This window comes from Nicotiana sylvestris, chromosome 10 (genome assembly GCF_000393655.2).
Source record: "Nicotiana sylvestris chromosome 10, ASM39365v2, whole genome shotgun sequence".
Classification (NCBI taxonomy): Eukaryota; Viridiplantae; Streptophyta; class Magnoliopsida; order Solanales; family Solanaceae; genus Nicotiana; species Nicotiana sylvestris.
In genome coordinates this window covers 71,995,896-72,010,164 of record NC_091066.1, presented here as the reverse complement: position 1 = coordinate 72,010,164, position 14,269 = coordinate 71,995,896, and the positions used below count along the sequence as shown (strand labels likewise).

At 41.7% G+C, this 14,269-nt stretch overlaps 1 protein-coding gene across 1 annotated transcript; it reads right to left on the bottom strand.

The window, feature by feature from the left end:
- Nucleotides 1–7,109: 7,109 nt before the first annotated feature.
- Nucleotides 7,110–7,724, bottom strand: LOC138879500 (uncharacterized). Its single transcript, XM_070159113.1, has one exon. It carries the CDS (start codon nt 7,722–7,724, stop codon nt 7,110–7,112), a length of 615 nt encoding a protein of 204 aa, XP_070015214.1.
- Between the last annotated feature and the right edge of the window lie 6,545 nt (nt 7,725–14,269).

The window sequence follows — 14,269 nt, the reverse complement described above, 5'->3', positions numbered from 1 at the left end:
ATCTGATAGAGTTTTCAAGGATTTTCCTCCAGCATGTCCCAAGCGCATGTGCCATAGCTTGGTTGCTTCTGCCTCTTTGTCGTCACTGGATGTTACTGTCGCTGTCCCAATAACTGTACTGCCACGATAGCGGTACATATTATTATTCTTCCGATTAGCCTTCATTACCACTAGTGCACCAGAGCATACTCTCATCACTCCATTTTCTGCAATGATTTTGAACCCTTTTGATTCTAGGGCTCCCACAGAGATGAGATTCTTCTTCAAATCCGGTACATATCGAACATCTATCAATGTTCTGATCATTCCATCATGGTTCCTTAATCGTATTGAACCAATGCCATATGAGGTAAGAGGGCTGTTATCCGCTGTGTGGATGACTCCATATTCTCCTTCTTGAAATTCCATGAACCAGTCCCTGTTGGGACACATATGATAGCTACAAGCCGAGTCCATCAACCATATGTCTGATGATGTTGATGACTCTGTTGTAACTAATGAGAAGTCTGAATCATCACAATCAGCTACATTTGAATCCATAATGGCCTTTCCATTGTTATGTTTGGCCTTATTCTTCAACTTCGGACAGTCTTTCTTCCAGTGCCCTTTTTCTCGACAAAAGGCACATTCATCTTTGCTGGGTCTGGATCTTGACTTGGATCTTCCCTTCTTTGTCCTCGTTTGATTTTGAGGACGACCCCTCACAAATAGTGCTTCTCCTTCTCCGCCCTTCTGTTTTTCTCGCTTTCTTTGTTCATAGCTGTACAAAGCCGAACAAACTTCTCTGAGAGAAACTTCGTCATTTCCATGGAGTAGAGTAGTTTCAAGGTGCTCGTACTCATCAGGAAGTGACGCCAACAACATCAAGGCCAAGTCACCATCATCATAAGTTGTATCCATATTTTGCAAATCTGTAACCAACTTATTGAAACTGGTGATATGTTCATTCATCGTGGTACCAGGAACATAGGTGAAGTGAAACAGTCTCTTCTTCATGTACAATTTATTTTGACTGTTTTTCTTCAAAAATTTATCCTCCAGTGCTTTCCATAATTTACTTGCAGAAGTTTCCTTTGTGTATGGATATTTCTGCTCTCTAGCAAGGTAGGATCGAATAGTACCGCAAGCAACACGGTTGATAATTCTCCAATCTTCTTCTCCAATAACATCTGGTTTCTTTTCTTCAATGGCCAGATCTAGCCCTTGTTGAAAAAGGACATCTAGAACCTCGCCTTGCCACATCCCAAAATGTCCGGACCCGTCAAATATTTCGACCGCAAATTTCGCATTTGACACAATTCTTGTCATAAGCGAAGATGCCAATGATGACGTATTGTTGACACTTGATGTAGATTCTTCTTGTTTATTGTCTCCCATCTTTGACACAAATATTATTTAATAGCTGACGACACAAATCAAGATTATTTCCTTTCTGGTGTGGAAGATCAGACTAAGCTGCAACCACAGAGCATACTCAGACAGAACCTTGACTCAGTTACCAAGATAAATCTTTTCTGATGTGGAAGATCAGACTATGCTGCAACCACAGAGCATACTTAGACAGTACCTTGGCTCTGATACCAATTGTTGCGGAAGCCAAATGTATAGAGTGTGAATAAGTCACAACTACTATACCAAAAATTATGACAACCACCAAATAATAAATAAGACAATAAAGCAATAATAAAGGGAACACCAGAATTTACGAGGTTCGGCTAATTTTGCCTACTCCTCGGACACAACCAAATATTTTATTCCACTCCAAAAATACAAGTGAAATAATACTAAAGAGAGAAGATACAAATGCCTTAAACAGATGAGAAGGCAAATGAGAGGTGTGTTTCAATCCTAAACATTAGGCCTTCTTTTATAGGGGAAAAATCCCCCCAAACTTAACTCCCAACCAATGTGGGACTTTGGCATTTTGCCAAACTTCAACAAATCTCCACCTTGGAATTGTGTGACGTGCGAGAAGGAAAATACGAAAATGGACGCTGGATTCCCTTGTTATTCTATCCCTGCTTGCTCGATTGTTTTGTATTGAAATTCCTCTCATCCCATTCTCTCATTGTTGCCGATCGATGTTTGCTTGTTTTCATTCCAAACTACTTTCGTCCATTCTTATATCTATCTTTGCATGTGTGTTTCGTTTAGGTTGTGGTCGAAATGGGCTGGGGTGATTCAACTGCGTGTGTGTGCAGTGAGGGAGGCGTGAGGTTGCTAGGAGCTTGTTGGCGTTTTTGTGTGTGAGGTTAAGAAGATGGGGTCTGCTTTTGGGTGAAGGTGACAGCTTTTATGGTGTTATGGGTGTGTTCTGATGAGGAAGAAGGCAACCATGGGTGAGGGGTCAGCGGTTGTTGCTGCTGCGTTTTCCGACGTGAGAGATCCGACGATGGAGGGTAGACTTGCGGCCGATTCCCTTTTTTTTCAACACTAGGAATTGAAAACTTCGGTTAAGGGTTTCTATAATTGGATATTTTATATGAAGGTGGGAAGAGATGATAGTCATTGGATTAGAAGGAAATAGATGGCTAGGATTAAATCTTGCACATAAATGGGCTAATGGGTTGGGAAGAATGGGCTAAGAATAATTGGGTTTAAGTTAAAATAAAATGGACTCACACCTTTGGGCCTATAAATTTTCTTGTTGGACAAAGACAAACTCAAAAATCTTACCAAAATATTAATTAAACTTAGTTAAGTATATAAACAAAATTTTAAAATGAAACTACCTCTTTTTTTTTAAAATGTTATAACAATAAAGTAAAAAACAAAGAAAATAGGCTAAAGTCATGATAAAATTAAGATACCATGAATAAAAATATACTAATTGATCTTAAACTAAAGATAAAAATATAGAAAAGCGATAAAACACGATAAATAAAACTATTTATGTTTTTTTATATATCTTAGGAATAAAAGTAAAAAGATTAAAATAAAGTCAAGTAAATATTTTAAAAATATTAAAATACTAAAACTAACTTTAAAATTTGTGCAGGTCAATAATTATGTGCTTACAGTTGCCCCTCTTTGCTTGGAAACACGAAGAGTTTTCGGAGCAAAGAACAATAAGCAACGTAATTGATTTATGACCCGACGCTTATTCAAAAGGAAATAAAGGTGGCTAAAAAGATTATGACCGAGCCCTGGTATCTGAGCTGCCTACATATCCTTGGCTATAAAGGTATCTGGTCACGTGTAGTTCAGAAGTGAGAAGGATGATGGAGTACCGAGGTGAAGAGTCGAGTGAAGTGCCGTCGAGGTTCTGGTCCGCGGTTTCTGCTATTACATCAAAAATAAAAGAAAAAATTGCATCAAAGTGAAAGAAAAATTTGTTCTTCGGGCGGGCTCCTGATGCTTCTTAAATTTGCGAATTGAAGTAAGTCTGAAATGAATTCCCTTGTTCTCCAGGTGGGCGCCTGATTACCAACAACTTGAACTATATTCCCTCATTATCCAGGTGGGCGCCTGATTACCAACAACTTGAATTGTATTCCCTCGTTATCCAGGTGGGCGCCTGATATTGCAACAAAACAGACAAAACAAAAGAAATTTTTCTTCCCCAGTTTGGGATCTAGGCATATTTGTGAGTGTTAATCGGATCATGTTACCTATAGAGCTCTAAGAATTCAAAAGCTAAATCCCATTATCCAGGAGGACCCTGAAAACTTCGAATTAAATCTCATCTAAAACTTAAAACTAAATCCCATTATCCAGGTGGGTCCTGAGAATTTAAAAACTAAATCTCATTGTCCAGGAGGGTCCTGAGAATTTAAAAACTAAATCTCATTATCCAGGAGGGTCCTGAGAATTTAAAACTAAATCCCATTATCCAAGAGGGTCCTGAAAATTTAAAAACTAAATCACATTATCCAGGAGGGTCCTGAAAATTTAAAAGCTAAATCCCATTATCCAGGAGGGTCCTAAAAATTTTAAATTAAATCTCATTATCCAGAAGGGTCCTGAAAATTTAAAAACTAAATCTCATTATCCAGGAGGGTCCTGAGAATTTAAAACTAAATCTCATTATCCAGGAGGGTCCTGAAAATTTAACAACTAAATCCCATTATCCAGGAGGGTCCTGAAAATTTAAAACGAACTTACCTGAGTCATGCTCTTATCTTTGAGGATTCTGAATAGAATTTCTTGCTCCCTGAACCATGCTTTTCCATGGGAGGTCCCTGTGGATTTAAAAAATTTCTTGCCCCTGTTTCAGACAAATAAAATCTTGTTAGTTTGAAAATGTGCTGGTTAGTTTGTGGCATCCTTGCTGAGTGTATGCTTCCGCCACTGTCATGCTTCATTCTGATTAGCTGCTTCGGGCTAGCAAGAAGTTGTTTGACCTTTTGATTAGAACTGGACCACAAAACCTCTGCATGACCTGAATCTTTCACACTCACTTGTTGCATTGTGTTTTCATTTTGAAAGTTGTTGAATCCTTGTATTTACTCAAAATTCAAGATTCACTTGATTGCCTGAACCTCAGTTATCACCATACTGCTTATTCTAAATCAAGTCAATTGTGATGTGCCTGGCTGGACTCTGCTTTGTGCAATTTAGAAGCTGGTAGTAGGCTTTGAAATCCTTTCCTGCTTGTTCAACTAGGGCTGACTCCAAAGAGACCTATAAAGATAGACTCAAAGAGCAAAGTGAAATGATTTTTGATAAAAAGGAACAAAGGAAAATTTTGAGCACAGATGACTATATGAAGAAGAATGAGAAAAGAAGACTTATCTGAGGGAAGCAGCCAGCTCCAATGATCATGACATGCATTTCGAATTGATCAGCCTAATCGGTCCAACCAATCATATTTTCAGTTCATGTCTTGTCTTCATATTTCAAAACCGGGCTTTCACTGATCCAAATTCTCTGTAAAGTCATGAGCCTCATTCGACTTGTAGTGCCCCAAAGGGTTTTCACCAACAAGCCTCTCTCATGTGTTCATCTCTCGACTCACCATCGCCTTATGGTGCCCGCAAGGGTTTTTACCAATAAGACTCTCTCATTTTAAATTTTCTCTCAGCTCAACATCGCCTTACGGTGCCCGTGAGGGTTTTCACCAATAAAACTCTCTCATTTCTTCAATTTTCCTTTGTGCCCATGATCAAAGTGTTACCCATGATGTAAATCATACCTCTGTCTCGCTTGACCTGGCATCCTCAAAGATTGATCAGAAGGTCTTTTGGACTGGGTTAGAAAGAAAGGGTGACATGAAGGCTCAAACTAATTTAAGATGAAAAGGGGTTAAAATTACAACTTTTGGAATCAGATTTTTTCAAAAACCAAAACTTCTGCCCCAGTTTCTTTGGGTCTGGAGAATTTTAGTTTTTATTTTGATAGGACCAAACCGTAAGGCTGCCTACGTATCCTTTAAAGGAATCAGGTCGAACGTAGTTCAAAAGGACGTTGTTTGTTTTTGTTGCTTTTCTTTTCTTTTCTTTTTTCTTTCTTTTTTTTCTTCTTTCTTTCTTTTTCTTTTTTTCTTTTCTCTTTTTCTTTTCTTTCTTTCTGTCTTTTTCTTTCTTTCTTTTTTCTTATTTTCTTTTCTTTCTTTTTCATTCTTCTTATTTTCATTCATTCATTCATTTTTTTTCGTTCAATAATTCTGTTACTGATCAAAAAGAGGGGTATGAAAGAAAATAAATAAAGCTCAAAAGGGGTAACAAAGGATGAAAGTGTTTGGGTAGAGGAACAAAATGCCCTCGTCATTTCAATTTTGAACATGCCAACTACAAAATACAACTGAAGGTAAGCAAAGAAATCATACATAGTACCTCTTAACTGCATCAGAATTGATAGTCGTATATACACATTTACCTTCTATGTCTGTTAAATACAAAGCGTCATTGGACAACACTCTTGTCACTATGAACGGCCCCTGCCAGTTTGGGGCGAACTTGCCTTTAGCTTCAGCCTGATAAGGAAGGATGCGTTTCAATACCATCTGGCCCACTTCGAATTTCCGAGGACGCACCTTTTTGTTGTATGCTCTTGACATTCTCTTCTGATACAATTGACCATGACATACTGCAGCTAACCTTTTCTCATCAATCAAACTCAACTGCTCTAGCCGGGTTTTGACCCACTCATCATCATCAATTTCAGCTTCTGCAACGATTCGAAGGGATGAATTCTCAACTTCCGCAGGTATAACTGCCTCAGTTCCATATACCAGCAGATAAAGAGTTGCACCTACTGAAGTGCGAACAGTGGTGCGATAACCCCGTAAGGCAAAAGGCAACCTTTCATGCCACTGTCTAGAACCTTGAACCATCTTACGAAGTATCTTCTTTATGTTCTTGTTAGCAGCCTCAACAGCTCCATTTGCCTTGGGGCGATACGGAGTGGAGTTCCGATGCATGATCTTGAATTATTGGGATACCTCTTTAGCCAAATGACTGTTGAGATTAGCAGCATTGTCTGTGATGATCACCTTGGGAATTCCGAACCGACAAATGATATTTGAATGAACAAAATCCACCACCGCCTTCTTGGTCACGGACTTGAAAGTTACAGCTTCGACCCACTTGGTAAAGTAATCAATGGCCACCAGAATAAACCTATGTCCGTTTGACGCTGCCGGCTCAATTGGTCCAATGACATCCATGCCCCAAGCAACAAAGGGCCAAGGTGCAGACATTGTGTGTAACTCATATGGGGGCGAATGAATCAAATCACCATGTACCTGGCATTGATGACACTTGCGAACAAAACTGATATAGTCCCGTTCCATGGTGAGCCAATAATAACCTGCTCGAAGTATCTTCTTTGCCAATACATACCCGTTCATGTGTGGCCCGCAAACTCCAGAATGCACTTCGGCCATGATAGTTGCAGCTTCTTTAGTATGCACCTCAGCAGTCCCAAATCCGGAGTCCTCTTGTACAAGATTCCTCCACTCAAGAAAAATCCATTAGTCAGACGTCGAATGGTTCTCTTTTGGTCACCTATAGCATGTACTGGATATACCCCCGACCTGATGTATTCTTTGACATCGTGGAACCAAGGTTCGCCATCGATTTCCTCTTCCACCACATTACAATAAGTATGTTGATCATGAACTTGGATGTGCACGGGATCGACATAAGCCTTATCCGGATGATGTAACATTACGCCAGAGTGGCCAAGGCATCAGCAATCTCATTATGAATCCTGGGAATATGTCTAAATTCAACCGACCTAAACCATTGACAAAGATCATGCAGACACTGTCGGTACAGTATGAGCTTCAAATCTCGAGTCTCCCATTCTCCTTGAATCTGATGAACCAACAAATCTGAATCTCCCAGAACCAGTATTTCCTGGACTCCCATGTCTATAGCTAACCTCAAACCTAGAATGCATGTTTCGTACTCGGCAATATTGTTGGTGCAATGAAATCGAAGCTGGGCTGTTACAGGGTAGTGTTTCCCTGTTTCAGATATAAGTACAGCCCCTACTCCAATACCCTTCATGTTAGCAGCTCCATCAAAGAAGCGTTTCCAACCTGGCTTTTCATCTCGGTCAACCTCGTCAACACACATGACCTCTTCATCAGGAAAATAAGTCTTCAGTGGCTCATATTTATCATCCACTGGATTCTCGGCCAAGTGGTTGGCCAAGGCTTGGGCCTTCATCGTGGTTTGAGTCACATAGATGATGTCAAACTCAGTAAGTAAAATCTTCCACTTCGCCAGTCTTCCTGTGGGCATAGGCTTCTGAAAGATATACTTTAGAGGATCCATGTGGGAAATGAGGTAAGTAGTGTAGGACGACAAATAATGCTTCAACTTTTGTGCCACCCAAGTCAGGGCGCAACATGTCCTCTCAAGCAGAGTGTACTTAACCTCATAGGGAGTGAACTTCTTACTGAGATAATAGATTGCTTACTCCTTCTTTCCCGTGATGTTATGTTGACCCAATACACAGCCAAAGGAATTATCCAAAACTGTCAAATAGAGAATTAAAGGTCTTCCAGGCTCTGGTGGGACCAGCACAGGTGGATTCGACAGGTACCTCTTAATCTTATCAAATGCTTCTTAACATTCGTCAGTCCACTTGACCGCAGCATTCTTCTTCAGCAGCTTAAAGATGGGCTCACAGGTTGTCGTGAGCTGAGCAATGAACCTATTGATGTAATTTAACCTTCCAAGCAAACTCATCACCTCTGTTTTGTTCTTTGGCGGTGGTAACTCTTGAATGGCTTTGATCTTCGATGGATCTAACTCAATGTCGCGTCTGCTAACCATGAATCCCAGCAGCTTCCCCGACGGGACACCAAATGCACATTTTGCTGGATTGAGCTTGAGGTTATACCTGCGGAGTCTTTGGAAAAACTTCCTCAAATCCTTAACATGGTCAGACTGCTTCTTTGACTTTATGATCACATCATCTACATAAACCTCAATCTCCCTGTGTATCATGTCATGAAATATGGTGGTCATCGCCCTCATGTAAGTTGCCCCAGCATTCTTCAAACTAAAAGGCATTACCCGATAACAATATGTTCCCCATGGCGTAATGAACGCTGTTTTTTATGCATCTTCCTCATCCATCAAAATCTGGTGATATCCCGCATAATAGTCCACAAAAGACCCAATCTCATGCTTGGCACAATTATCGATCAGAATGTGAATGTTCGGTAATGGAAAATCATCCTTTGGGCTTGCTTTGTTAAGATCACGGTAATCAACACAGACCCTGGTCTTACTATCCTTCTTTGGTACTGGCACAACATTGGCTAACCAAGTGGGATATCGAGTGACCCGAATGACCTTTGCAGTAAGTTGCTTTGTAATTTCTTCTTTGATCTTCACACTCATATCAGTCTTGAACTTTCGCAACTTTTGCTTGACAGGAGGGAATGCTGGATCAATTGGCAATTTATGAACTACCAGATCAATGCTCAGGCCCGACATATCGTCGTATGACCATGCAAAGACATCTTTGTACTCAAACAATGTTTTGATTATTGCCTCCTTAACTTGCAGCTCTAAATGCACACTTATCTTGGTTTTCCTAACATCATCTTGGTCCCCTAAATTGATTGCTTCGGTCTCACTCAAATTAGGCTTTGGTGTTTCTTCAAATTGTTTTAGCTCTTTACTAATTTCCTCAAATGCTGCTTCTTCATCATATTCTATTTCATCATCATATTCTACTTCTTGGATTGTTATTTCAGAATTAGATTGGCTTTTAAGACTCGGCTGAAAACTCTTCATGCATGTCATGTCACTGCAACCAGCATAAAAAGAACTGTACAAAAGAAAAAAGAACAAAATAAAACACTATTAAGAATAACGGAAAATGGAAAATAGCATTTCATTGAAAATAAAAGGATAGAAGGGTTTGAACATCAAAACAAGCAAAACTAAAAATCTAGATTACAACCCTGGAATAACCCAAATAACAGAAAGGAAAACAAAGCAAACTATCAAAACTCCTTCCTGTTGGGGAGAGGAGTAGCTTCCCAATTGCTAAGCTTCACGTTTGGGCCAACGAGCTGCACATTTGCTTTACTAGAGCCTTCACCAACTTCTACCATATTGACTTCTTCGAACAGACTTTGGAACCTCTTGATCAGCTTTTCATCAACATCGACCACGGGTTTTGGGATTGAGGAGGTTGGAGGCTTTTCGGCCCCTGGCTTGACAAAAGACTTAGAGATGTGTGGGACGGGCTTGGGGAGCGACCATACCTTCTGTTTCAGATTTTTAACCCTTTTCACGTCCTTCTCTGTGGGCATGAATCCCAAACCAAATGTACAAGGATTCCCACTAGGGCGCACTGGATGCACAATACCCTGCAGAGATGAGCCCAGGCCCTTGCCCGGCACAAAACCATTCTTCAACATGTCATTCGCAACCATGACGGACGCGGAGGATAGCTTAGGACCCGGAATGCATTTTCCTTCAGGAATTTTCTCAACAGACATTGTTTCGAAAGTCTGATAGACCCAAGGTCCCTTATCATCTTCAGTTTCGATGAACGGAACAATTGTATCATTACAGGCTGACAAGTCCTCATCACCATGCACAACTATTTCCTGCGTGTCCCATTCAAACTTCACCATTTGGTATAGAGAAGACGGGACTGCCTTAGCAGCATGTATCCAGGGCCTGCCCAACAATAGATTGTAGGAGACAGCCACATCTAACACTTGGAATTCCATGGTAAACTCAATATTCCCTATTGACAATTCAAGCATTATATCTCTAACAGAATCTTTACCTCCCCCATCAAAGCCTCGGACACACACACTGTTCAAGTGGATCCTTTTGGTGCCAATCTTCAATTTTTGCAGAGTAGACAGGGGACAAATATTCGCTCTAGAGCCATTATCAACCAAAACCCTTGAGACAACAGAATCTTCACACTTCACCGTGAGATAAAGAGCTCGGTTGTGTTCTGTACCCTCCATAGGAAGTTCATCGTCCGAGAAAGTGATCCTATTTGCTTCGAAGATCCTACCAGCTATTTTTTCCAGGTGGTTCACTGTGATCTTATCAGGAACATATGCCTCATTCAAAATCTTCATCAAGATCCTGCGATGTTCATCTGAATGTATCAACAAAGACAAAAGAGAAATCTGAGCTGGTGTTTTCCTTAACTACTCCACAATGGAATAATCCTGCACTTTCATCCTTTTCAGGAACTCCTCAGCCTCTTCCTCAGTGACCAATTTCTTTACTGGCATTGGGCTATCCTTGAATGGCTTGGCTTTCCTTAATTCTTCTGGGGTGAAACATCTCCCAGAACGAGTCAATCCTCCAGTTTCATTGACTTCTTCCTCTATTTCTTTTCCTTTGTATGTCACTATCACTTGTTTATAATTCCACGGAACAGCCTTGGCATCCGCCACTGGAAGCTGGGTTACTGGTTTAATGATGATAGGGGTAGTAGGAGACTCCTTCACAACTATGACAAGCTTACTTGAAATCCCTGGTACTACCACTTTTGAACTTTCTGGACTTGCCCCGATATCTTTTGACAGCCCTTTCACGACCAACACTGGTGGTTTCGAATTGAGTGAGCTCGGCTTTTCTGTCATCCCTTCAACTGTCAAGGGCATTGCTTTGGTAGAGTCTGTAGCTTTAACCAAATTGCTTTCACTGGCCCGAATTATCATGACGGACTTAGAAGACTTTTTGGGCTCCCCGTCCTTGTGAACTATTTCAATCATGTGCGTCTCTGCATGGGCTGACAAAGGGTTTTGGTTGATGTTTGGCGCATCTGGGCTTTGGACTACAATTTGGTTTGTATCAATGAGCTCCTGGATTGCCCGTTTCAAATGCCAACACTTCTCTATGTCATGCCCTGGAGCATCAGAACAATAGGCGCATCTTAGAGAATAATCGAGGTTTTTTGGAGGGGAATTTGGTATCTTTGACTCAATCGGCCTCAAGACGTCCAACTGCCTTAACCTTTGAAACAGACTAGCATAGGACTCTCCAAGCAGGGTAAAAGTTTGTTTCCGCTGCTGCCTCTCTCTCCTATACTCTGGCCTTGATCGAAAATTTGAACCAGTGGGGTTTTGATAGGGTTGTGGGGGTGGATAGGTATTTTGTGGAGCTGGGTAGATATTCTGCGGAGCTGGAGCACGCCATTGCGGGCAAGGAGGGGGTTGAGCATATGACTGTGCGTGGTGAACAAGGTATTGGGATGGCCTGGCTGAGTATTAGGGGTTTTGTGGGGAAAAGTAATGTTGAGGTGGAATATATGGAGCTTGGGGATAGGCTTGGGGTCGGGGTCGAGGATGGATGTACTGATGAGGTGAACCCCTCTGGCCATGCCATGATCCGGAGACAAACATAGCAATATCTTCCTCCTTCTTCTTGCCTAGCAAACTTCCGGTACCACTCTGGATTGCCTGGGTGGTTGCTTTTATAGCATAATAGCTCATGATCTTACTCGACTTGAGCCCCTCTTCCACCATTTCTCCTATCTTCACCACATCATTGAAAGACTTACCAATGGCTGAGATCAAGTGGCCATAGTAAGTGGGCTCTAGGGCTTGAAGAAAGTATTTAACCATCTCGTCCTCTTCCATCGGAGGATTGACTCGTGCAGCTTGCTCCCTCCATCGGAACCCATATTCTCTAAAGCTTTCACTAGGTTTCTTTTCCACATTGGTCAGAGATAGGCGGTCTGGAACAATGTCTATATTGTACTGAAAGTGCCGGGCAAAGGCCTGAGCCATATTATCCCAGGTGTACCACCTGTTGGCGTCCTAGCAGGTGTACCATTCTAAAGCTGCCCCACTCAGACTTTGGCTGAAGTATGCCATCAGTAATTCATCTTTTCCCCCGGCGCCTCTCATTTTACTACAATAACCTCTCAGATGAGCTACAGGATCCTCATGTCCGTCATACAAGTCAAACTTGGGCATCTTGAACCCAGCAAGCAATTGGACATCGGGGAACAAACACAAATCCTTATAGGCTACACTCACTTGTTTTCCCAACCCTTGCATATTTCTCAATGATTGCTCCAGACTATGTACCTTCCTAAACATCTCTTCTTGCTCTGCGTTCTTGGGTAGTTTGTCAGTTTCCACATGAGGCTCAAATTGGGGATTGTAAGAGTAAGGATCTGGGACTTTGAAGGTGGGCTCCGATGCATAGTAGTGGGCATCTGTAGCGGGGAATGCAGGCTCACTAGAGGATCGGTGGAGGGTAGCTTGTGGAGGGGGTACAAAAATAGGAGCAGATGTCGGAGCAGGGTATGAGTTTGTTTTGGATGGCGGGGCATGAACAGTTTGAACTGAAGTGCCGGGGTAGTTGTGGTAAGGGGTAAAGCTAGGTGCGTGTTGTGGGGAAAGATCAATGGTATTGGGCATCTGGGATTGAGAGAGTAGTGGAATGGAAGCAGGGTTTTCTGTGTAGTTGGTAGGGAACGAGGGGGGAGGAAGTCCCTTAATCCAGGCTTGATACATTTCTGCCATCTAATGCTTCAACCTCCGGACCTCCTCTTGCAGTTTCGATTCCGACTCAACAATCTTCCTTGGTGGGTCTACAACTCCAGTGTCTATTTCCTTGCTAACCATGACTGTTTGACGCTTTGATCGGGTGTTGTATGGATGGCTTGCCAGGATGCCAACAAACTAACCACCTTCCTGAAACTTAATAGAGATAACAGAGGACAACAACACAAAACCACCATGTTAGCGTTAGAGGATTTATCAAATAATAATATCACATTACGTGAAATGCACCTAGAAACAATCAATGGTTCTAAAATGGCTTTGAGGGTCGCAGGGTCATGTGGCATCATCCCAATTTGCTCATTTCAATCCTTTATTCTCTTTCTTTTCCAACACTTCTTATCACTTTTTTCTTTTTCTTTCTCTTTTTATTTTGAACCAAAAATGATTTGATCGAACCCAATGTAGGTTGCCTACGTATCATGTCCCTCATGAATCAGACCAAGCGTAGTTCTGGAGAAGTGGTGGAAAATAAATTAAAAATAAAATCTTTTTGGGAATTTTCATTTAAAACTTTTCGATATTAAAATACAAAGGGAAATACGATAATGAAAGACATGACAGACTCAACTACACTACGACAGACTCTGACATTACCTAAAGGACTCGGTACTTCTAGACAAGACACGAAAGTAAAAGACAACATAAGACAATCTCAAAACACCTAAATAGAATGACTCCTCAAGCTGCTTCTGAATGCGACTGTCCTGACCGGGATGGTCCTGGGCTGTCCGTCATGCTCAAACTCCGTAACATGCCTCGTAAATAAACACCGATGCTGGGAATAAAGGCCCTGGCGTGTGCCCCCACATCCTGAAGGCCGACCCTAAACAAATACTGGTTATGCTGCTCCACGTTTGCTGCCAATCCCGCTAACTGAGACTTTATCAACTCAAGCTTATCGCAGGGATCTTGGTCCGATGCCTCCCCAAAATCATCTGTCTGAACCGCCCGACCCCTGAGTTGGGCTGGCAATGAGATGTTGACCCCTGGCGGGACGAACTGTAACCAAATCAAGTACTCCTGAGTACACTCAGGCCTGCCAACGTCCTCTACTAATGTATTTTTCTTCATCCTCTTTGCATTGTTCTAGTATTGCACATACTTGATTTCATCAGCCCCCTTTTTGCTAAAATTTATGATGTGCCTTCGAAGGTTCAAAGTTGGAGGCTCCTCTTGTCTTCTGCCCAATTGCCGCATTACCCTAACGGGAGTGTACGGCCTGACACACTTGAGTCCTATCAGCATCAGGAAAGGCTGCATGAGGCACCCTACCAAGATATCATCCAAAGGTAGCCAAAGGTAAGC

What these genes read in the sequence shown, in the direction of transcription:
- LOC138879500 (XM_070159113.1), bottom strand. Translation starts at nt 7,724, where the DNA reads ATGGATCCTCTAAAGTATATCTTTCAGAAGCCTATGCCCACAGGAAGA.